General features: G+C 34.1%; 1 protein-coding gene across 1 annotated transcript in view; it reads right to left on the minus strand.

The window, feature by feature from the left end:
- The window catches only part of THRB (thyroid hormone receptor beta), a 31,878-nt gene extending 11,376 nt beyond the window's left edge, over positions 1-20,502 (minus strand). The window contains exons 1-5 of the mRNA XM_032237555.1: positions 20,175-20,502; positions 14,481-14,581; positions 11,785-11,932; positions 8,259-8,464; positions 2,443-2,589 (exon numbers count right to left, since the gene is read on the minus strand). Coding sequence (XP_032093446.1) covers positions 2,443-2,589; positions 8,259-8,464; positions 11,785-11,932; positions 14,481-14,581; positions 20,175-20,502 — 930 coding nt within the window. The remainder of the gene's footprint in view (positions 1-2,442; positions 2,590-8,258; positions 8,465-11,784; positions 11,933-14,480; positions 14,582-20,174) is intronic.
- Between the last annotated feature and the right edge of the window lie 6,359 nt (positions 20,503-26,861).

The raw sequence follows: 26,861 nt of genomic DNA on the forward strand, positions 1-26,861 counted from the left end.
TAATTCTACTCCCCACTCCCTGTTTAACAATATAATCTGAAGAGTAGATTGTCAGGGTTCCTGACATTTAAATTAACATTTTTGTTTTGTTTCATACAACCCCAATTGCGAAGATCATCAGTCATGGAATCTATGAAACTTTAACATGCTTAAATTAGGATTATATCAGAAAATGTTTCTGTTCAGGTTGAGTAGGCTGTTTTATTTCACACATATCCCACTAACAGGCAAATTATATGATATGCTAAGTATGTACTATCAAGTTTCTCTTTTTGAAAAGTTGAAGAATGCATGTAGGCTGTCCATAATTGTTTGGCTAGTGAGATGGGCAACAAGTAGGGATAGAATCAAGATCACGTGAAGTGTTAATATCACTTTATAATGCCTTGGTAAGGCCATACTTGTATTCAGTTTCGGTCGCCACGATGTAGAAAAGATGTGGAGATTCTAGAAAGAGTGCAAAGAAGAGCAACAAAGATGATTAGGGGACTGGAGACTAAAACATATGAAGAATGGTGGCAGGAACTGGGTATGTCTAGTTTAATGAAAAGAAAGACTACGGAGGCATGATAGCAGTGTTCCAATATCTCAAGGGATGCCACAAAGAAGAGGGAGTCAAACTATTCTCCAAGACATCTGAGTGTAAAACAAGAAGCAATGGGTGGAAACTAATCAATGAGAGAAGCAACTTAGAACTGAGGAGAAATTTCCTGACGGTTAGAACAATTAATCAGTGGAACAGCTTGCCTTCAGAAGATGTGAATGCCCCAACACTGGAAGTCTTTAAGAAGATGTTGGATAGCCATTTGTCTGAAATGGTATAGGGTTTCCTGCCTAGGCAGGGGGTTGGACTAGAAGACCTCCAAGGCCCCTTCCAACTCTGCTATTGTATTGTAAGTAAATTAAATAAATAAGCAAACAAAGTGGACATATCCAAACTGACATTACCACACAATGTAAAACTTAAGCATTTAATCTTAGGTACCATGAAAGCTATCCAAAAAGTGTACGAGAATGGGCAAATAGCCTCAATTTGGATTGAACACACTTTGCTTATTATAATATGAAAAGAGAAGCCCAAAGGCACACTCTATGCTCAATGAATTTCATATTGTTCATTTATGGGTCTGTCCTCATCCCTTTAGCCTTCTACAGAGAAAATAGCATCAGTCTGAATGGAGTCTTTTCCAGCACCTCTAAGTTCAAAAAGAATAGTCAAGCAAGGAAATAGTGCAAAGAAGTATATGATCAGGTTGTTATAGCAGCAACAATATTCTGTATAATGGCCTGCTGCCATTGTTCCCCAAGCAGTTTTCTACATTGAAATGTAATGGGGGTTGGAGGAGATCTTAATATGAAGCCACAGCCAGAAAATTACTTTTCCAAAGGGTTTGCAAAACAAGATGAGGGGGGAAATTGGATTGCAGTGATGATGGTTCTTTTCACTTGTTTTTAGGCAACAGAAATAAAGTTACATAGTTTTACTAAAATAAAAAAGTAGCCATACTAAGCTATTAAACTGGAAGCAACAAAATGTTAAGCATGACAAAAATACATTATTTTTATCCCTAAAATGATCCCTCTTTAGGGCAACAGCTCTGATATACACAAAAAATAAGCTGAAAAAGAAATGCTTTCTTACGTATGCTCTACAGCTTGTTACAAAATAGGCTGTTCAATTATATAGGACTTACATTTGAAAAATGGTTTATTCCATATTAGATTCTATTTTGATTTGAATCATTATCATTCACTTAGATAAGGAAGAGTTGCAAATGCATTTTTTTATTTTTATAACTTCCTTTTAATTCTAAGGAGATATAGCGGCACAGGGATTTCGGATCCTATCTTGATAAACAGTAAATTCTGATTCTGAAATCCTAGCGTACATTATAAATGCAATTTTTAGCTTTTTGAATGAATTCATGTTGTTACTTTAAACCAGATATAGACAATATTTCATGATTAGTCCTGCAAAATTGATGTCTGCCTTTGGAAGGGCCACAGAAAGCCATCTGGAATGCTGTGATGATACAAAACAAACAAAAGAAAAAAAAAACAAATGACATTTTTCAGAGTGTTGGTGGAATTTGTTTTGTCCATTTACAGGTACTTCAATATTGGATATTTTAAACTATCCAAATTGCCTCCAAAAGGGGAAAAGATGAATTACATATAATGACAGGGAAATATCCAGAGGGAAAATACTCCTATTACTGCCTCACTCTAAGAAAAAGTCTAACTTGTTCTGTCAAAGGATGCTTTATTTTAGCCCACTTGTATTCGGGGCCTGTTATGCACAACATGGATCATAATCCTTCTTTCTTTTTGTTCTAAACTGTTATAAGATAATGCAAACATCTATCAACAAGAACAATAATAATATCAACAATAAAATACTACCAGAAACCAAAACAAATTAAATAGAAAAGGAATTCATACCTCACAGAACATAGGCAACTTTTTGGCAAAATCCACCACTCTTGTGATTGCTGGTGTGATAATTTTTGTAAACTGGCTGAAAGCTTCTAAATCTACTTTCCCACCTTCTGGGGCATTTACTATTGGTGCTTGTCCAATATCCTCTGGCTAACAACAGAAAACAAAACATTGTAAGAATGTAATTTATTTACCATAGATATGGATTCTTTTAAAACTTTGTGCAATGTTGGCAACTTAATTTTATTTATTTATTTATTTATTTATTTATTTATTTATTTAAATTTTGCTTGATTTTAAGTCTTGGCTATTATGTAAGATAAATTTATATCCACATACATATGTTTGAGATACCTGTGCTTATTTGTGTCATAATCTATGTATATTGCAAGTGTAATTACTACTTGCTAATAAAATAAATAAATAAAGGAAACAGTGTGGCAACTTATATATGAAAACCTAAATCTAAGGACCTAAGTCTATCATAGTGCTTCTAAAAATATTCTTCCCTTGAAACCTAAAAAGATAGCCATATTAACTCTTGTATAAATTGTATTTCTCATGTTTGTTATGTATATACAGTATATAGATATGTATATATGCGTTTATATATTTATGAATTGTTATTCCTTTTGTTGTTGTTTTTTATCAGAGGCACTCCTACTCTTCACTGAAAGCAAAGAGTGTTTTTTTCAGCTGGAATAGACTGACAGAAAAGATAAATAGATAGGAAAGGAATCAGTAAGGACTTTCAACTTTTTGTTAAGTGCTTTTGGACATGGAATTTAAGTTTTGAAATTTAGGTCAAAGTTATATAAGATTCTATTTCCTGTCACTTAACCTATAGCTGTATAACTTGTACATTCCATATCCTGATATTTAACTTAAGATACACTGGTGGAATACCTGAAATACCGGATTGGGGACAGATCATAATGGAGAAAATCTTTGTAGTTGCTAAGGATCGACACTGGCTTAATGACACATAATCAATCCATCCATCAATCAACTCTAATTACTTGGAAAAGAAAAGTGGCTTGCAATTCTACGGCTATGTCTAAATTAAAATGAGAAGAAACAAGAAAAGTTGACAACATCTGTCAATTCTAATTTCTTCAGATGTCTTCCCAAAAGACTGCAGCACCAAAGCACAAAGGCACAAAAGGCCTTTGTATTTTGCTGCAACGCAGGAAGCATATCTATTCTAGAATTTTTAGCTTATATTTAAAATAAATATAATTATAGTGTTGATACTTCCAACATATTCATAGCAGTATTATGTCCTTAAACAGGATGTTCTGATTGGATGCCTTGGATCCAATTTCCTATTCCATATGGGATTTCAGGATTGATCAGCTATGCAATTTTACTTTCTCCTTTTAGGATCCTTCTAAAATTTCAAATATTTATTAACAAACAATTTCATTGCTCGATTAAGGTTTGATTGTAGAGTTCAATTCAAAAATAATTTCTGCACCCGAATAGCACTAGATGTGTTTTGCTTAGAATTCATTTACTCGGAATCCAAATTCAAATAATTGTGTAGTTCAAATCAATAAAGGTGATACATAACCATATGAGATGGTTCAATCAAAAGAAAATAAAATAGTGTACACTATGGATGAATCTGATAGTTATCTAACACAGAATTTTCTTTTTAGCAGTAATATATTGCCTGATGTAGAGCCTACTGTTTAATTTATTTATGTCAAAAAAATCTGCATTCTACATGGATATACATATGTTTCGGCACATAAAAAAGTTCCCATAAAGGTTTCTAATGTTAACATTTAGTATTTATGAGTTAAATTGTAATATGGATTATATGTAGTTAATTACAATAATTTGGATTAGAATTTCTGTCATTAAGCAATGGAGTCATTAAGTAAGCGGTGCCCAATTTTACCACCTTTTTTGCTGTGGTTTTTAAGTAAATCTCATGGTCGTTAATAAATCCAGATTCCCCATTGATTTTGCTTGATGGAAGTCTCATAGGAAGCCCACAAATGGTGATCATGTGACCCAAGCTGCCTCAATTGTCATAAATTCATATTAGCTGCCAAGTGTCAGAATTACCACATTTTGAAAACATGACTGTAGAAACACTGTTGTTGGTAGTAAGTGTAAGGACCATCATAAATCACTTTTTTCAGAGCTGTCAAAAGTTTGGAAAGTCATTAAATGAAAGTCTGAAAGACAAGGGCTAATTGTTTGGATCATTGAAATTATGTCACCTTGTAAAAAAAGATTTATTCAGTTTTTTTCTGATCTTACTATTGACAGCTATAAACACTAATTTTAAATTAGTATACTTAGTGTATTTCTTTATTTGTGTGACAGATATGTCTCTATGTTATATGACTTTACAATTAGATGAAAATAAAAAACTATTATAATTATTTAAACAATACTCTAAATTAGCTCCTCCAACTGGCATGAGCTGGTTATTCCATACACTACTATTTTTTCCTACTTCCTTTTAATTCCATTTATGGAATGATTTATTCCTTATTAATATGAGTTGATGGATAAACCACTAGGGGGCAGCAAACAGATTTGTGGGGGGGGGGGTTGACAGCCATCTAAATGCTGAAAAATGTAGTTTGAGCAAAGATTTTTCTCTGGGGATTAGTTTAGGAACTGTAAACTATTCCAAGAATATTATGTGAAGAGATAAAATAAACGACCAGGGCTTTGTTAGGAACATGAGCCACTGGAAAGGGAATGCCTCATTTCACAGGCCAAAGAAGTGCAAGAGACACATATTTTCAATTATAGTTCCAATTAACTTTATTTAGCTAAGGATGGGATAATAATTTTAGGGCTGTCCATTTTCTAGGTCTTCCTGATTAATCTAGTTATAACAGGGAAAATAGAGTGACAGTGAAAGTTGGAGTTCTGATGTCCCTCACAACCAAACCAGTCCAGTCAATGACACAGAATTTGATAGTTCCACAGCAGACCTGCTGGACCAACTGAAGCCGAGCAGATTTCTGTTTCATGCTATATCATCTCTTAGCATTCTCCTTAATGCACCATGATTGTCCAGATGGAAGATCTTGAATTGAGATCACAGGAAACACATTTAAAGAAAAAAAATTTGCACTGCCTCTACTGTTGGCTGATGATATATTGTACTGCTTTAAGTACATATCAGAGGTGGGTTGCTCCCAGTTCAGCCCGGGAGGGTGAGGCTCCGCCCACCTGCCCGGACACTTTTGCACATGCACGCGGGCACAAGCAAACTGGTAGTAAAAAAATTGGAAACCCACCACTGGTACATATCGTTTGAAATAATGGGTTGTCATTGGGAAACATTTTGCAACAGTCAACTGGAAACTGTCTTTTCATAATTTAATATAATTAAGGTTCTACTCCCTGGAGCAAAATAACTTATTGCTATTGTCCCTCTTTAATGTAATTAATGTAGGAAAATGATTTTGATAACCCCTAATTTGAACACTTCATTTTTCATTTAAAAGTGACTAGAACCATTGCATGTTATTTTAGTATTGTCCATTTAGATTAGAAGGTGCACAAACTCTGATTGTTCATACTCTCCAAAGGTATTACTGAATTAGTGTTTTTCTATGATAGGAGAAAAAATTGTAAATAAATTGGGAATAATCATATAAGATCAAAAGTTTATTTAATGTAGTTTATTTTCTTTAAATTTGCTTCTATCCATTTTTCTTTTATTCTTGGCTAAATGATTATGGACCTGAAAAAAGTTTGCCTGGTTGGTTTAAAATTCTGTCAAACATCTAACAGGGAAAACTATTGAATGCTTGAAAGCTCCAGAAATACAATATATTTCATTTCTTAAAAGTTAGGAATGATGATTTGTATATTATTCTAATGTTATTCAAAACTAAACCCGTTTCCTGTTGGAGGAGCTCTTATAACTTGAAAATATCCTTAAGTTAAAAAATATAAAATTGATAAGGGTAATAATTTGTAATATGTGATCTCTATTAAATTAAAATAGTTGAATACTAGAACTTAGTGTAAGAATATAAAAAAATAGTCCATACGCTACAATAGTCCCAATGACATCAGTGGTTTCCAGGGAGTTTTATCAGAGTTTTATCAAAGAAAGTGACTTTTGCCTGTCTGAGCTCTGCTGTGAGCACAGGCGGGTGAAAGAAAGTGACTTTTGCCCACTTTTGCTGGCGGGTTGCCGTGGGCACAGGCGGGCAAAAGAAAGTGACTTTCACCTGCCTGTGCTGGCGGGTTGCCGCGGGCACAGGCAGGCAAAAGAAAGTCTCTTTCACCTGCCTGTGCTGGCCAGCTGCCACGGGCACAGGTGGGTGAAAGAAAGTCTCTTTCGCCCGTCTGTGCTGGTGGGCTGCCGCAGACACAGGTGAGTGAAAGAAAGTCTCTTTCACCCACCTGTGCTGGCGGGCTGCCGTGGGAACAGGCGGGCTCCTCTCCCCCGACACCCCACTGACTAAAGCTCTTTCTTTCGCCCGCCTGAGCTCTGCCACGAGCACAGGCGGGTGAAAGAAAGCGCTTTAGGCTCAGGCGGGCAAAAGAAAGTGCTTCACTGACTAAAGCGCTTTCTTTCACCCGCCAAAGCTGTGCGGTATCCGGGACACACTTGTTAGGCGAGGGCAGTGCAGGTGGGGCGCGGATGGAGTGGAGGAAGCCTCTCCCCCCTTCCCCCGCCCGAAATAACAAAGGGAACCTCTGCCACCGCCAGGGCAACCTGGCTGGCTTCCCTCGCGCCGGCTCTCTACAGTGTTCAGCCTATGAATCCCTGGAAGACCTGGCGGGAGCTGCAAGCGTCACAGGCTGGACTGAACCCAGGAGCAACACCCCTCTGGCCGGGTAAAGCGGGCTGCCCTCCCTGACTCTCCTACCCCCTTCTCTTCAAACAAACTGTCTCTCAAACAAACACACACACACACACACACACACCACAAAGTTGCACCAGGAGGATGAAGTTTGAATTCCTCCCCCTCCCTCCGACCCACACGTACCTTTTCCAGCTATTTCAGAGAGGATTTCAACTCTGCTCTTGCCTGCCATCATGAAAAGAGAAAAAATGTAAAAGGAAAAAGGCAAGAGCTGAGGTCAGGCTGGGCTAGTTGCTGCCAGAGTCGCCGTGGATGACTCTGCTTAACTATTTAAAAAAGCCTCTAAAAAACCGCCCTCTATAGGAGGAGCAGGAGAACATTGTGCATCATCTACGTCAGGAATTTTTCGGCTTTTAACCCTTGCTTAACTCTGCTCGAGTGATCATAAAGTCAGACTAGATGAGTCACGTCGTTCTCCTGCCTCCTCCTATAGAGGGCACTTTTTTAGAGGCTTTTTTAAACAGTTAAGCACTAAGCAGAGTCATCCACTGTAACTCTGGCAGCAACTACCTCAGCCTTTTTCCTTTTACATTTCTTTTCTTTCATGATGACAGTGGTGAGGCCCTGCCTCCCCTGAGTGCACGTCCCTACTATGGTGCATTAGTACAGGGAACCTTAAGGATCATTACATGCAATCTTATAGTTCAGATACAGAGGGCAATGGACTCCTACCCATGCAAAACATATGGTGGCATTTATATCTGGAAGGAGTTAAAGGGTGCTGGTGAATGGGGTGATAATGCGAATGGATGGACTTAATTTTGCTTTCCTCAGTTTGGAGGAGGGATGTTGAGATCCTTGCTTATTTGTAGCTATATTAATCCTATAGATTTTAGGTTTTTTCCCATCAAAATGCCAAAAATACATCCTATGAATGTTCAGCAAATACATTTACTATGATGTGCATCACTGATCTCATTTGGACAGGAAAAGGCAGTTCTAAACTGTTGTAGTACATACCAAAAATTTCCTTTTCTGTTTCCAGTGACTTCCTTGTGCATTTGTGGCCACATGTGCTTCTGTAACAATTTTAATAAACTCCCATTCTTCATCAGTTGGTTCTGGTTTCACTCCTATTGTTTTTTGTAATTCTTCTCGACGTCTTTTCTCCCGATTTTCCTCAATTAGTTTTCTTTTTGCTAGTCGTTTGCTGTCATCCAACACCACTAATGAGAAAAGAATATATTTCAAAAAGGAGACTAGAAATGTTTCTTATATGGATCTCAATATCTCTTTTGATGATTCAGGTAATATCTATATTGGTAGTGGACAAATAGCAGAATAACTAGCTAGGACAAAATCTGCAGCTTTTATATTTAATCAAGCACATTCTTCAAAATCAAGTTAATTCCAAATCATGGAAATTCATGGAGAAAAATTATATATTCCAGTATATATATATGTATGTATTGTATTGTATTGTATTGTATTGTATGTATGTATGAATTTTATTTATATATATATATATATATATATATATATATATATATATATATATATATATATATAATTTGTGCTGATAAAATAAATAAAGGGAGACTAGTATAGATCTATTTCAAGCTATTTAGCTCTCATCAGCTAGCCATACCCTTACTGGGATTCCTCCCATAATTGGGACATACCAGGGGTTGTGTTATATATATATGTATATAATCTTTAGTGTCACAACCCCTGGTATGCCCCAATTATGGGAGGAAGCTAACTGCTTCCATTATCTGACTATCGGCTCGTCACAAGAGTCCATCACGACAGAAACCCAATATTTTTACTGTTGCCTATGTTACATTTGTTGTATTTGTGCTGATAAATAAATAAAGGGAGAATCAGGACAAATACAACACAAATGTAACAAAGGCAACAGTAAAAATATTGGGTTTCTGTCTGGATGGTCTCTTGTGACGAGCCGATAGACAGAGAATGGAAGCAGTAAGCTTCCTCCCATATTTGGGCATACCAGGAGTTGTGACACTAATTACATATATATATATATATATATATATATGTGTGTGTGTGCGCGCACACACACACACACATACATATATATTTTAGTGTTATTATGTGTGGCCTATTCTATGCTGTAGCAAGTTAAGCTTCAAAAAAATCCTTGTCAGATCTTTTTGAAGGAGTCTTATATCTTCAAGATCAAAAGAAGAGACACAGACTCTTAGGATAAAATATTTCAATTTTGTGTACTTTTCAGAACAAGACAGAATGAAAAAATAGCTAATATAATCACTTGATTTTCCATATCTAATAAAAATATGTATGAGGAAATCATGGAACTATTCTACTACAGCCATCACCTTGACTATAGGGTAAGATGAAGGAGCCTTCATGAAAGTTCTGCTTTGTGTATATATGAAGGGCACAACCACATAAAGAATCCTGTCATATAGAGGAGCCTCAAGTACAATCTTTCCCTTTATATAGCCACTGAATATATGACAAAGACATCTATGAGGCCTTTCCCATATCGTGAAGATGTATTCTCTTCTGCTGGAGACTGGAGAAAATATGGAGAGTCACTTCCCTCACATGAAGTATGAACAATGATTTCTTCTGCTGTTTACTGTGTTATTGAGGGAGAAAGGAAAGACCTTTCCTCTACTTTGTACCCCTGCCCCAGCACAGATTCCTTAATGCTTCCCACCATAGTGATCTTTGTCCTTTTGTGCTGCTGGGGAAAACTGCTAATGCTGTTCAAAGCTAATGCAGCAATGCTGCAGTAGGGTCCCCCCACAATCATAGTGGTTAGGACAGGGATATTACTGATAGGAATATTAACCTCACAGTAAAACTTTCACAAGGGACTAATATATATACCAGGCAAAAAGAAAAAAATGTCTGCCAAACAACACTTTGTTCTTTCTAGGCGCCAAAGGAGAAATGGCCACAGATATGCAGAAGCAATGATTATCTGGGATGGGTGGTCCTGTGGCAGGCCAGTTGGAGCACTACAGGTTGCCAATTTCTTTCAGGTTCCTTTCAGAAATGTTTTTATGGTAGAGGTCTTCGTTTCCATCTTAATCTGTCTTTAGCCTGCCTCAGTGACATGCCATTCTCCAGAGAACCTAGTGTAAGAAATATCCTCCAGGGTTGGCAGGTTAGCCATTGTAGAGGTTGGGAAAGGGGTTGATCAGTCTGGAGTTCAATCCCATGCTTCAAGATTGACTCAGCCCTCCATCCTTCTGAGATCGGTAAAAAATGAATACCCAGATTGTTGGGGGCAATAGTAAACCACTTACAGAGTGCTGTAAAGCACTATGAAGTAGTATATAAGTCTAAATGCTGTTATTATATGACACAGTAGAGGACAGAAAATGTGATTTGTGGTCATGACATATCCCTAAAAAGGTAACTCTAATTCTCTTTATCACTAAATGATAAAGCATCTTTACCATTAATCTTTTATCCAAATCTAGAGGAAAAAAAGGCTCTGTGGAAATATGCTGTCCAAATTATTATGTCCAATCATTTCTACTCATGGTTCAGAACCTATATCACACAATTAAAAGAAATTACAAGGAAAAAGGAGAGGTATATGAAAAACCTAACTTTCATACCTGGAGAGGCATTGCTAATCAGAATAGACATAAGCATAAGCATCTAGGTAAAATCCTGTTGATCAGAGCAAAGCAGTACCAAAAATAGCATACAGCTTCTACTAAATATTTAGAGGTACCCAGACAGTTGTTAAGACAGTGCTACTGTCCCATTCTTATATTGCTCACCAAATAGTATTTGTAAGTATTATCTGAGACATTAAGATAATATACAGACATCATGTTAGCAATTTAATTATTCATGAGGTTAGTATTTGGAATTTTTTAAATATGTATTTAAACAATTATACACCTATTTACACACACATGAGTATTGAACAAATTGATTACTTTAATATTTTTAATAAGACCTTTAACTGTTTATATTCTTGTAATCCATTAAGACTAATATGCTGAGGCTGCAATTTTTAATTATAATTACTCCAATTTACATCAATTAAGATGCTCCTGCAAATTTGCTGAGAAACTTTGGGAATAAAACCTTGTAAAGAGTTAATTTTGCAGTCATATATTCTATTTTCTGAGAAGTGAAATAGTGTTCCCTTTCCTTCTGGCTAAAAATAAAACAAACAACTGCAGGATGACTCATGCAACAGTATCCAACTTCCCATTTTTCCAAATCTTTAAGCTTGATTTTTTTTTCTTCCTCTGCAGGACTTTGCTCAAATCTCCCCAATTCTGTGATAGAAATTGTTCATCTCCTTAATATTACTTAAAATAATTTTAGCCAAAAAAAGCATAATCTTTTCAAGAGTTAACAGAAAATTTAAGCTCTGAAATTTTTTTAATTGAACACATCAATCATATTTCAATACGAATATAAGAATATAAATTAAAAAATTGGAATAAAAAACTGATTATCAAAACAAATTGTAATAAACATATCTAATGAAAAACAAATAGGAAATTTAAAAAAATCTTACAATCTGTTGCCATGCCAACATAGATGCATTTCTTGAAGCGGCATTCCTGGCACTGGTTTCTTGTGACTTTGTCTATCACACATTTTCCTTCATATTTACAGGAGTAAGTTGGATGAAGATTTTTTGAATTGTTCTTCGGAAAAAAACCCTGTGTGAATAAGATGTTACAACATTTTACCAATCTCTCACTTTTCTGTAAAGTGTGCAGGATATTTGGCTTGGGTATTTATTTATAAACCATTAAGAAAGTGCAATATGATTTTATAATTACAGTTTCTTTGGATTTTCTCTCAGCTGGGAATCTGAAGCTTAACTACAATATTAAGTTACATGTCTACCTGAAAGTTCGGGGCATTAGTTTTACATCTTATTTAATTTTTTGAAAGACGACTTTAGAACTCCTGACAAATAAGAATATGCCTTATACTACATCTGATTTTAACTATTTACTTGGAGAAATAGTACAAATAATTGTACTCAATTCTTGTTTAGATGCTATAAATGAGCTTATTTAAAGAAGATAAGATTAAAAGGATTGATGGATTTTTTCAGTTCATGGACTGATTTTTTTTTTAAAGTAGTGATTAATAATTATTGTATACTGCTGACATCCTACTCCTACACGTAACTGTGACCTCTGTAAATAATTACATCAGTTTAGTATATAAAGGAGCACATTCATCAGTGCTAATATTCATTACCTTCTGGTAAACTATAATGTTACTGATGGATGACATTTGAATGCACATTATATAGGTACTAAATTAGATTTTATATCATGACACTTTAGATGGATTCAGTTCACAGACATTTTGACCAAACATCCCGAGGGTATTTTCTAGGCTGTAATTTATTGAATATCTTTATCTGAAATATGTATATGATTGGCTTAGCTATAATACTTGTTTATAACATACATTGAAATTTCTTTTAACACGAGCCTATGGATATAAAACAGTATCTGATTTCCATTTCCTAAGCTGATGTATGAAGAAATGAGAAGCTGAAACTAGCTCTGAAGAGAAAAGAAACTTCTTACTATTCATCCCTATTATAGTTTTGAAGTTAAATTAGAGATTCAGTGAAATCAACAGTCACATACCTGGTACCACTTTGAAATTAAATTAAAATTAAAAAATTAAAAATTAAAATGAAAAACTCTGATGCAATTAATGTCTATTTAATTAATTATAAATTAATTAACAATTTCAGTAGGAGGATTATGAAAGAAAGACTTCTGTCATTTAAGAATGTTATTATAAAGTGATTTATAAAATACATTAGCAAAATTTACTGTATCTTAAAGATGGCTAGTTCACACACTGCAGTAAGCCAGTATGTAGCTATTTGATTTTGACAGTGTGATCTGTTTCATTTATTTATCAATGACCAGATGCAGATGAGGGAAAGATCCAGCTTCCAAATATCTTTACAGCATAACTAGTGGCCAGCCTGAGGCCTCTGGAAACTCCCAATATGGAACATGCTATTAGAATTTAGTGGCAAATAACTTACTTTAAAAGAAATAATATATTACATACATCTCTGACAAATTTAACATAATGATTTTTTACTTTTATTAAAAAATAAACATCCTGAACTCTATCACAAAAAAAAATATGAAAATCCTTTCTCTATTTTTAGTGATTACTAGTCGCTGTGGAACTATCTCTCACTTTGCAGCAGCATTAGAAAAAAATAGACCTTGCCCACTCCTGCTTTAAAAGTAACATAAACTTACAGCTGGTGTTGGCTACAAAGGAAAATATGTTTGATATATGGCCTTGAGAGAACTGTCATTAATAAATGACAAAATTAATAATGCCAAGTCATTAATTAATTATTGAAGTTTAAAGATAGCAAGAAAAACATAATCCTAGTCAGCAAAACTAAATTTCTTATACAAAACATTGCAGGATCCAGTGACCTGGGTTGGTCACTGGCATCAGAGCTTTAGTCTTCCAAGATTTCAGACTAGTGTTGGAATCCATCCTCAGGGAACTTTTCTCTGCCAAAATGTGTACTTTGGGATATTCTGTATTTATTTACAAAAAAAATAGTACACATAGAATAGCCCAAAGTGTGCATTCCAGTAAAGAAAAGTTCCTGAGGAAGGCTCAAGTGTGAATCCAAAAGCTTGGCAGACTAAACTTTGGGTCCCAGGGACCGACACAGATTGGATCTTGCAGTATTATCCTTGGACATCTTTGCCTTAATTCGTAAACATTATTGGACTTATGGTGCTATATAATGCCTTGTTAAAAAAAATCCAGAAAAAACAAGTTTTTGAAAATGTTTGAGGTGCTTCTCTCTGGGAAGGGAATTACAAAAAAGAGGGAGATGCAAGCGTAAAATTGTAACTATTCAGTAAAAAGAAGAGTGGAAATTCTAAACTGTATTTTCTTTTTTTATATACTTCATATTTTAGATTCCTGAATACCCATAGATACCTTATACCTCATATGATTTTTTTATTGTTTTTGTATTTTAAAATTCTAAAATCAATAAATAAAATGAGAGTCTCTTTTCTATTGCAAGCACAAACATCACTTTGTGATATTAAAAAAAGGATTATTCTTTTTTTGTTACATATAACATATGCTGTTCCCTACATGGCATTTCCACTTATGTGATATCTATTATAGGAAATCAAATTATGATTTCCAGCTCTTATTCATTTACATTGCTATTATTACCTTGCAACCTTCACAAGTGATACAGCGATAGTGATATCCAGTTGCCTTGTCACCACAAACAACACATAACTCATCCTTGTCTAAATAACTGGGTATGTACCCTGCAAAGAATTAAGAGAGAGAGAAAGTTTATCAATGCAAAAAATAAATTTGAAAGTTATCTCCATTATTTAATGCATGTTAATATAATTTACTGCTCTGACATTAATGGATTCTTAAATAGAGGCAGGAAATACATCAACATTGAACAATTTGAATCAAGGTATTATAAAATACAAAAAGAAATTATTCAGGAATCTAAAATTAATAAAGAAAACAATGTTACCAGAATCAACATGTAACTTTACAATACACAATTCTGACAGTTGACATCAAAATATCTTAGTTGCTAAGGTTGAATAAAACTGGCCTAGAAGAATGCAGAAAAATCAATAAATATTTGGAAGAAATCTTAGATGTAATGCAGATTATGCTTAACATAAATTAACATAGAATACTAAGACAGTCAAATAGGTAATTTAGAGATTAGAAAGACTGCACTTCTACATATCTGGGCCCATTTTTTCCCCTAGCTAAATTATTCTTGCTTTTCTTCTTCCATCTAGCCCTGAAACGCTGCAGAGATGTTTTTAATCAGTTTCTCTCTGAAGCTGAGTTATGGAAATAAGACCTGACTGGAAACTGTCGGACTTCATGTACATCCCATTTTTGTAGGTTAAGTAATACCTGCTAGAATTAGGTTTTGTGATTTTAAAAAAAGATTGCACCCCAAATTATTATTTTTTCATTAGATTTTTCTGCTGCCCATCTTCCTTAATTTGTGAGGGACAAGAGAATTTGTCAATCTGCCACAGGAATTTTTATTGATATCATCGGTCTACAAGGAGGAAGCCTAGGAAATGAAAGTAGCTTAATTTTACCAGAATTGGGACATTAATAAAGGAAAATTAAGTCTGAATATTAATTGCTCCAGTTTCCAAGATCAGGTCAAAACTGCATCAAAATTATAAGGGGGATATGCGATTTTATTTTGGAGGGTGATAATTTTCCAAAACTGAGGAAGATACACATTTGCATAGAATATAAACCTAAATACAGCCTTTTTCCTTAACTAGCATATCTTTAATAAAAGAGATTTTGTTTGGATTTACCTCTCTGTCTGCTAGTGGGAACATAAAAAGAGTTCACACACTTACTTTCTGAATCTGAGGTTCTTGGGCCAAAGGTATCAGTAACAGGCACTAGCAGTATTCGTTGCTATATCTACTTTTAAACATGAACTTTAAAAAATATATCAGCAGAGAAGTGCTGATATATTACTGATATTGCAATAGTAGTGATATTGATGGCTAAAGAGCTACTGCCTCTCTTGTACAATTGAATTTTCAACTTTATTCTTGCTGCTAATGCTTTCATATTATATAATGTTAATATTATATTTCATTCCTCGAAGAAAAAATATACCAGGGTTCTTTCTGTACGAAAAGAGTATTCTTTTAAAGAAAATTATAGGATATTACCTGTGTTCTGTTCAAGCTGTAGAAGGTTGATTGAGCAAATGGTGAAACCCCCTGACTAAGGAACCTATTTCCAACACCTGTGATAAATAATAGGTGTCTAGCTATTCATAAACATGCCAATTGCAGGTCTTGCTCTTAAATGTATTGCATTGTTCCTAAATATATTGAACCAGTCTCAAACCAGTCTTACTCACTTGAAGGAAGATTCATTTTATAGTAATATGAGATATGAATTAATCTAATATGATTAACAGTCAAATTAAATCCTAGCTCAAATTAGTTTCTTAAGCAAGTCCACAGCTGCTTTTTAAATCATTTGTCTGATTTGAAAAATATGGAAGATAAGTGCTAAAGTCGAACATTATTTTGTCTTTTGATACACTTTAATGATTGGAATTTATTCCACTTCTTACTCCATCAAACATTTTGTCAATGTATTGATTGGCATTTAGTAAAAAATGGCTATTGTGTTAAAAATATGAACAGAAACACAATAAAAACTCCATGGTTGTTCAATAAACAATTTGCTTAATGATAAGGTTTTGAAGAGAAATAGAATATACAATGCTGTGATTAAAATTTGTAATACATGCAGATGCCTATACAATGTTACAGAAAGAGGAAATGATTCTTTTTCCTTTTCCAAATGATCCTCCTATTGGAAAGTTCATGTAGAATGAATTGTATTTGTTTTCATTTCCTTAATATTCTAGAAGTGGTATGCATTATGTTAACCAATGTATCCCAATGCCCTTTCTGCACTATCATATAAGTTGCTTTTATATATATATATATATATATATATATATATATATATATATATATATATATATATATATATATATATATATATATATATATATATATATATATATATATATATATATATATATATATATACCCTTCCTGGCTAGCTGATGAGAGCTAAATAGCTTGAAATAGATCTATACTAGTCTCCCTTTATTTATTTATCAGCACAAATACCACACAAATATAACAAAGGCAACAGTAAAAATATTGGGTTTCTGTCGTGATGGACTCTTGTGACGAGCCGATTGACAGATAATGGAAGCAGTTAGCTTCCTCCCATAATTGGGGCACACCAGGGGTTGTGACACTAAATATATATACATATACATATATACATATATACATATATACATACATACATACATACATACATACATATATATATATAATTTTTATTAAAGAATTGTTTACAAAGTTAAAAAATAAATACAAAAATAGAAGTAAAAAAAGATAAAGATCAACAAATTAAAGTGAAGAAAAAAGTATTTAAGCAATTTATGATTTTCCTTGCAGCAGTTATAAGACATACTTGATACCATTTTCCCCTTCACAATTATATAACATAATTCCCATCTGCTCATATACATACACAACATAAATCATCAGTTTCTAGTCTTGTATAACAGTACTTGTTATTCATTTCCTAATCAAACAAATTAATTTATTAATTTCTGTTAAGTTCTACCATTTTCACCATTCATCATCTGTTGTGGGTATTTCTGTATTCTTCATCTTTGTGCATGTAATAATCCCGGTGCTGTTACCATATATAAATCCAATAATCCATGAGTTACTTTAGCATATAATATCTTAAGGATCCTGATTTTTGTCATCTTGATTAATTTTCTGAAATTTAAATGTAGCTATGATTTTAAGATGAAAATTCTCAAACAGCTGTAAATATATGATTGAAATATAAAATATGTATGTTTCATAATGTTTAGATTCTTAGAATTAAAATTGTATCCTACCAATTATGTAAATACCTTTTTTCACAAGCCATGCAAATTTTATAAAGACATTTTGGTCAGAATTAGAAAATCAGAAATGAACCTTCTTTTTAATCTAAAGATATAATGTATGGTTCTTAATTTTTTAGATACTAGCCTATAAAAGTATAATGGCAAGTACTGGTATAATAAATACAAGCCAAGTTATTCAGAGTTACATGAAATGAATATAAAGAGCTTGTAAAGCCAACTGTAAACACCTGCTTTAAATCTTAATTTTGTTTAATGAGCTAATATTAAGGCTTTGCTAGCTGCAAAAAAATATGCATGTAAAATAAGAGAAATCAATTGTGGATCAATAGTGTCATAAATGTTATATATTACAGCTGTCTGCCTTCAAGAGAGGATTAACTGATCAAATTTTTTTATCAGGGCTTGGCTGAAAGGTCTCATAAAATATGTTTATAGTTTCTAATACAATTTGATTAACAAATATGTTACACCATCTTTGCTGAGCAAGAAAATGATCAAAAATGTTTGCAGGCATATGAGTTTCATTCACTGACAGCAACATATTACTGCCAAATATTTGGAAAACTTTTATATTCAATGGAAAACAGGCAAGAAAAAAATTATTGGAGAAAAATATCACGATGAAGATTCCAAGAAATATCCACTATTTACTAATATTTAAAGTTTTCTAACATAGAATTATATGTACGGACTAGTGTATGTGTAATATTGAAGTCTAATACATATAAATATTATAGCATTATAAAATGATAATTATCAAGATTTTTTTAATTTTATAGCCATATAATAGTTTACAAATTGTATATGGATAGAAATCTTGTGAAGTTATGTTTGCAAAATATCATGCAGTTTTGGTTAACTTTATTACTAATATTTGCTAACAAAACAAGTGTGTTGGTTATATAGTTTCTATATAAAGACAGAGCAAAAAAGAGGAAAAAAATAAAAAGTATATATCTTTTACTTATTTACATTAAGATTCAAAAAGGAGAAAAATACAAAGACATAGAAATAATAGAAGGAAATAGAAAAGAAAAAGAAGATACAGAGATTAGGTTATTTAATTTTTTTTTTTAAACCTATTTTTAAATATATATTAAACCTTTTAATTATTTACATATTGGTCATTTTTCACTTCTGGAACGTTTTAAATATGATGAATAATTTAAATCTAATTTTTATCATTTAGTAACTTTTAAAAAATCTAGACTTTTAGACCAGTATGTTTTTTTTAAGCTACTGTAACTTTATCTACTATAAGTAATAATTTAAGAACAATAAATGCTGCTAGGTATATCTCAAGCTGAGCAAAAGAACAAATTTTAATATTGTGGCATTCTATTTATTATGACATTCATCTATAGAAGTGTTTTAAAAGAAATAGTAATTTTGATATTTGCTCAGTTCTTAATTGTATGAATAGTTGTAAAATAATGATCATACAGTAGACCATTTACTCAGATATTTTAGATTGTTTGAACAAATTCAACCTACTTGCAGTGTTAGTTACATACATACATAACTGCTGACTGTCAAGAAAAGTAACATTCAACACTGTAAAGAGTAATGGTCTATAAAATAAAATGTATTACAGAGGAAATAATATTTTATATACATGCAGTAAAGTGTTTCTCACAGATGTTGAACAGCTTGCTTGCTGTGAAACATAATGCAATGTAATCTGAAATAAAGGCATCCTTCAATATTGTATAGAAATTATTTATTTAGAATTAATCTCTTATACCACCTATTAACTGCACCACCAACCCAACTGTTTGGTCAATTGGATGAGAAAGTAAAGTTACACTTCATTTTTTTAACAGTTTTTCCCCTGAACTGTTTTATATTGTAAATATAAATTTTATTTTTATATTATAAAATCCAGTGATTAGCATTTTATGCAAATTAACAGTGGCATGGCAACTTTTGCACACATAATGAAAACTAAAGATGTTAAATAGGCAGTCGTCACTTAAGAGATGAAGACACAGAAGACTATACATTTTACAAACCACAAATTAATTGCCTGTTAAAAGAAACTTTAATTCATTCAAACCACTTACAAATGAATAGCATGGTAGGCTGGCAGTTTGAAAATATTGTTCACATATAAAATGCTTCCTGATATTAATGTAAAAATGCCTGCATGTCATTATCATTTATCATGCTTCAAAATAAAGCCATTTCAAAAATCACCTAGCAACATCTGTTGCTACTGCTTCCAATTCTAGACAGGCAGTCTTATACCTCTACGCATCTAACTCAGAAAAGTATGCTTTTTCTTCTGTAAAGAATTATATGCAAATAGATGTTATTGAGTTCTTTCTCTTCCCCCACCCTCTTTTTCGCTCTAATTAAGAAATGACAAAATTTTCCCCTACCTTTTTTCTGAGAGAAGGCTGGTGAATGCACTTGAGAAAAAGTAGGCTTTTCTTCAGTGAAATATTCAGTTGGGTTGTATTGATGCAGGGCCATGTCCATGTCAGAATACTCGCTCTTAAAAACGTTTCCAGGGTAACTATAGGTATAAGGCTGATTCACCGCCCAGGCCTGTTCCATATATATGTTGTTATTGTGCAGGACCTGAGCATCACAACTGCTGTAACTCTGACTATCTTCGATATAAGTGCAATAATCCGAAGGCTGCATGTAGCAGTTGCTGTTGGCAGCTGAGTGAGCTTCATAAATTTCTTGCACGCAATAGTTCATTTTGTTATCCTCTCTCAGCCTATACTCTACATATGCGTGCACACATTCACATGCATATATACTCGATGTGCATATGCATGGAACAAGAAAGTAGGGAACAGATGCACGGCACTGAGAAAGAGAACAGTAAAACTGTATGCTTAACTTTAGAACAGCCAATGACTGGCTAATACCCTCTTTATATTAGGGATGGATGGAGAACTGCCCTATGAGTCCCATATATTGGAAAGCAGATTTATGACAGTCAAATGTCTTAATCTGTGACTGCATGCTAATTCCTAGGGAAGATACCGCTTACTCTTGGCCCTCTGGCAAAGAAGCGATGTCCAATCCACCCCACTTTGGGGGGTGAATGATTACTTTATAAAACCAGTTCCATTGCCTTTCACTAAGATGATAAAATTATTGTTAAGGGAAGAGTTTAACTGTGCCTCTAGCACTATCAATTTAAGTGTGAGCAACAGAAAGAACACTTAGGCAATCCTAAGGACGATATGCTGAAAATCCAAAAATCAATAACCCTGCTTTTCAGCATTAATTGAAAAATCCTAAAGGGCAATACTGATGACACCAGCAGTAAGTCTGTGTTTTAAACAAAACTTTAGTGTCTAAATCTGTCATCTACTTTACTGTATTGATTTTGATTGGCAGAATTATCTGAGTGGACCTTTCCTGCCTTATACATACTTAGGTCAAACTCCCTGCTGCTTGGTAATTTAACACATTTGCAAGAAAGCAGATTTCTCAGACTTCACTGACTTTAATAGATGTGTTATTGAATTCAACAGGTGGGAAATTACAAAACAGGCCTTCTTAATCAGCAAGTAGACTACTGCTTACAAATTAAAGTTAAGCTTAATTGGTTTTCCAGTTGTATTTCATTAAATTGCTTTCTTCCCAGTGTGAGCTGTTTCTGCATCTGTTTCATTCACATGTGCCTTAATAATTATTATTTAATAATTAGATAAACTCTTCCCAACTTTAAAAATGTTTTATATTTATTTTATACTTTCATATAATAAATATTCAAAATAATGCTAGCAGACTCACTCACTTGGCCATACATTTTATTTATTGGTTTCATTTATTTATTTATTTGTTGCTCGTCTTGTTTCAAACAACTCTGGGCAATAAATCCATTTGAATGATAGACTATTTTTTGGTATACAGGCTGTGTATTGCATATGTAAGTTTAGGTTGCATAACTCTTTGACGGGGATGGGCGGTTTAGAATTATGAAATATAAACAAAAAATTAATTACTGGCAAAAAATAAATAATCTTTCATTGTATTTTTTAATTTCAATATGTTAAATTTATAACCACTAATTTGGAAACTAGTCCATGTAAAAATCATTAATATCTTCAAAAGGAGTCATTTACAAGCACAAAAAATGACAGCATATTAAATAGGAACATTGAAATAGGATTGTCCTGCATATTTAAACAAACTATTGCTTATAAAAGTAATTTCTCACTCCCCCCCACCCACAATACAATAACTGGTATTCAACAAGATCTACCTTGCAAGTTATAAAAACATAAAACCATAAAATGCTGAAAGTGAATCGGCAGCATGCATTCAATGGTTGGATATTTGTGTGTAATACATATATTAGATAAGGAAAAATTTTCAGGCACTTCGCTTGACAAGCAAAGTTTAATTAATTCCATTAATTAATGGAAGATTAAAGTTACTTCATAATAATGTATATTAAATTTCCTTATGATATCTTAGGGATCTAATAGGGTTTTATTTTAGCTAGATTGTGTAACACATTTATAAATAATCAGCAGACAGAAAATTATGAACTGAAAATATTTCCAAATTCCAAACAATTTATACTAACTTTTATTTTCTGCTTTAATGCAACACAAATGTTTTCTGTAAACTAGACAAAACATAATAAAGTAATAGTATATCATATATTCAAGCGATGATTTTCAATCTAACCTGGGTTAGGATATAGCAGTGATGGCTAACCTTTTCCAGACTGAGTGCCCAAAGCATGCAGGCACATGTGCGAATGCGGTGCATGTGCACTAACCACCAAAATGCAATTTGCGTGCAGCCCCGGAGATACGCCCCACCCATGTGCATGCGCCCCCTGCACATACTTGCCCCCCTGCATGTGCCCTAGAACCCGTGCATGCATGACAGAGACCCAAAAAATAGCTGGCCGGCGGGAAATGTGCACAGATACACAGCAGAGCTGAAGTGGTGCAATGGCTCGCATGCCCACAGAGAGGGTGCTGTGTGCCACCTCTGGCACATGTGCCATAGGTTTGCCATCACAGGAATAGAGGATAGCCCATTCCCACACAGTTCATTGTAATTTTGTGGGTCCCACACACACATATACATATACCCATAGGCACTGTTAACTAATTCTCCTTTCTCTGGCTGGGCAAGAGTTCATTTTTCTAAGCAAACAGCCACTGGAGTTGACAAATCTCTTTCTTATTACATTTTAGGAAGAAACTCAAAGATATTTAATTAACTGTTAATTATGTCATCATGTTTTAAATATATTAATATGTATTTTAATTGCTTTAGAAGCTACTATTTAGTAACTTTTCAGAATTTGTTTTTGTTGCATTTGGTTTTTAAATTATATTGCTAGCCAAATAGAAATATTCCATATAGGTAAATAAATGCAACTAATAAACTTCAATGTAAATTTATTTTCAAGGAAAACAAACTCAACTGAATGGCCATCTGGCAGTAGCAATGCACAGATTGTGAGCAAAGAAAATCTATGGATACTATAAAAATGGGACACTTATAGCAATAATGAATTATAGTACTGCTTGGAACTGTGTGAAAGAAAATCAATGTTGTTTAGGAAGAAAATATTTTGAGAAACTTCCAGTGAAATAGGCTTTGTCATTCTATAAGATCTTTAAAAAGTAAGAACTGTGAACTGAAATTAATTGTACTATTTTATATTAGCATTTATAGTTCTACTGCACTATCCATTTTATACTAATTCTATATACTGTCTCTATAAAATAACTATTTGTAATAAAATAAAAGACTTCCTGGGAGGAGCCTGCTGGTGGTGGCAGCAAAAAATCAGCTGCCTCCGAATTCCTGGCTACGTACCTGTTTAGAGGATCTTCCATCTGATGTCTTATCAGGTTTTCTTATCCTTCAGGCAAGAAGGAAAGAAGAAACTGTTTTGCTGGCAAATGCTCTTCGATTTTTGCAGCTTTGTGCTTGCAAGGAAAGGGGGGCTAGCCCAAGGCAGAACGGCTGTCCGTGCTGGGAACTTCAAACTGCCTTGTGCAGGACAAAGTAGGTCTCCCCCACTCTGCTCAAAGTTTTGTTTGATTTAATCTTATCACGAGCTGAATCCGTTTACTGCGTGGACAATAATTGTTTATCAACATTTTAGCTTCTTTTCTTTTTCTCCTCCGAAAAATTATTTACTTAGAGGCTTTTAAAATGGCGCCGAGCAGGCTGGTTTCTCCGGTAATAACGAACACTTTTTGCTAATCCTCACAAGAATTCAAAACAAAAGAGATTGCTTATCATATGTTTTGGTTTCACAATAGAAGAATTTTACTCCTTCATTAACCTTGCTTATCTGGAAGTTAAATGGTGATGAATCTGCTGAACGGTCTTGTTACAATGTTTACTCACTGAAAGTTTTGCCAAGCCTTAAACTTCAAAATAAAAGCCTCTTTACTTAAAGCTGCATATTCAGGCAATAGAGTTTTATTAACTGCAGGCAGATAAATTTTGAAATGGCCTCAAAACCAAATATTAACTTGAAGTCGTCACCCTCTACTTCCAGGGGCACATCCTTAGTGCCTGGCACAAAGCTGCAGCCTCCGCTTCCTACGCCCCCTGCTGGGGATGTGTTAACGAAAGAATTTTTCCTGAGTAATCTAAGCGAGGCTCTTAATGCACAGACAATTAAAATGGAAGATAAATTTAGAGATAATAGAGAGGAGAGAAAAGAGGAAATAAAAGAAATGAAAGAAGAAATTAAAAGTGAAATAAAAGGACTTAAACAGGAGCTATATGAGAAATTTGAGGCTAAGGTTGATAAAATTAGAGACGACATGCTGAGTCTTGTAACTGTATTAACAGAACATATTTCTGGAGTGGAAGATACTCTAGAGGTTCTTAATGATGCCAATGCTAACTTGACATTGAAAACAGAGGTGGTGGAACAAAAAGTGGAAAATGCTGAAAAAGAAATTATTATGATACAGTACCGACAAATGGAGTTCGCATTAAGAGTAAGGGGGCTGCGTGAGGAGAAACAGGAGAACCTGAAACAGATCCTATCGGAAGCTTTTGACCACCTGATGGGAAGACCAGGGACCAACCAAGACTGGCAAATTGACAAAGCTTATCGCGTTAACTCCTGGCTGGCAAAGCAGAAGCAGCTTCCTCGAGACATCGTTATATATTTTACTAAAAGAGAGCTTAGTAATATGGTACTGCAAGCGTCTTATAACACTAAGCTTCAAATTGGCGGTCAAGACCTGGCTGTTTTGAAAGAGATACCACCTCAAATGTTAAGAGCCAGGAGAGACTACGCTTTTTTGGTCGAAGAACTCAGAAATCGTCAGATACAGTATAGATGGGATGCACCATTTGGCATCATATTTACATTTGATAAGCAAAGGTACCGCCTCAACTCTGTATGGAAAGCCCGAGATTTTTATTATAATATATTGAAGGCCGGATACCCTGCACCATCTGGACCTAGAGAAAGACCACAAGAAGGACAGGATAGACAGCAAACTACACAACCACCAGACAAGATGGAGCATCTCTCTTCTCTAGAAGTGCAAGGTGCTATGGAACCAAGACCTAGCCGCATGACTACTAGACGTATGGAGAAACAAGCGAAAAAGCAACAGCATCAACAATCATCGGCCATCGATCAAGGAACTACAATAACAAATCTGGAAGCAGTGGGAGGAGCTAGACCTAAGGTTAAACAGGCCGTGCAGGAAGCTCTAAAAATGCTTCAACCAACCAAAGATGACAACTAAGATTTTAACATGGAATGTCAACGGACTGAACTCTCCACAGAAGAGGAAGAAAATATTTCATTATCTCAAACAGTTTAAGAACGATGTAATTTGTTTGCAAGAAACTCATATCAAGTCAACTGATCAAAAATATTTGATCAACTCAAAACTTGGTCAACATTTTGCAGCTTCTGCTATGGAAAAGAAGAATGGTATAGTTGTATACCTAAGAAAAGATATGAAAGCTGAATTAATAGAAGCAGATCCCTTCGGAAGATATATTGCTTTAGACTTAATCTTAGAAGGGAAAAAGACATTACTTTTGGGAATTTATGCTCCAAATCAACAGCAAGATAGATTCTATAGAAATCCTCATGCTAAATTAGTACAGTGGGACTATAGTTCCTGTATACTATTGGGTGACTGGAATGGATGATAGACACTAAGAGAGATAAGAAGATTTCCCGCCTAAATACCAAGATGCGAGCAAAGTTACCCAAATCTTTCTTTGACATTATGGATGATTTTGAATTGAGAGATATTTGGCGAGAAAGAAATGCAGAGGAATATGACTTCACTTTCTTCTCGGACAGGCATCAATCCCTCTCAAGGATTGATTTTATTCTAACCACTAATGATTTGCTTTCTAGGGTCAAGAAAACAAAGATTGCAGCTAGGGTCCTTTCGGACCATAACCCAGTTTGGATGGAGTTGGGAAGGGTAGTGCAGGCAAGAAGGTCTTGGAGATTGAATGAAAACTTATTTAGATATGAAAAGTATATTAATGATCGTAAAAAATTACTATCTGAATATTTTGTTTGAATATGAATAAGGGTACATCTATGGAATTTGTATGGGACGCAAGCAAAGCGTATATGAGAGGAGTTTTGATGAATATAAATAAAACACATAGAAATAAGCAAGGGTTAAAACGAACAGAACTGGAAGAGGAAATTAAGAGAAAAGAGCTGGAGTTAACAATGAACCCAGACGATACAAAGGTTAAGGAAGCTATTAACATATTAAAATCTCAATTTGACATGTTGATCTCTGACCAGGTAGCTACTAATTTATTATATGCAAAACACAATACTTTTTGTAATGCAAACAAACCTGGCAGATGGTTAGCTTATCAGATTAGGAAAAAAAGGAAAACTCGAAATATATCTAAACTGATTTATAGAGGGAAGGAGGTGTTTCAACAGGAAGAGATTCAAAAGGCTTTCTGGGAATTTTTTACAGAACTGTATAAAGGGGATAAAATTAATGGTTTAGACATAGACAAATATTTAGACAAAGAGAAAATACCTTCAGTTAGAGAAGAACACAGGCAAAAATTGAATCAACCAATAACCTCGGGGGAAA

This window comes from Thamnophis elegans, chromosome Z (assembly GCF_009769535.1).
Source record: "Thamnophis elegans isolate rThaEle1 chromosome Z, rThaEle1.pri, whole genome shotgun sequence".
Lineage (NCBI taxonomy): Eukaryota > Metazoa > Chordata > Lepidosauria > Squamata > Colubridae > Thamnophis > Thamnophis elegans.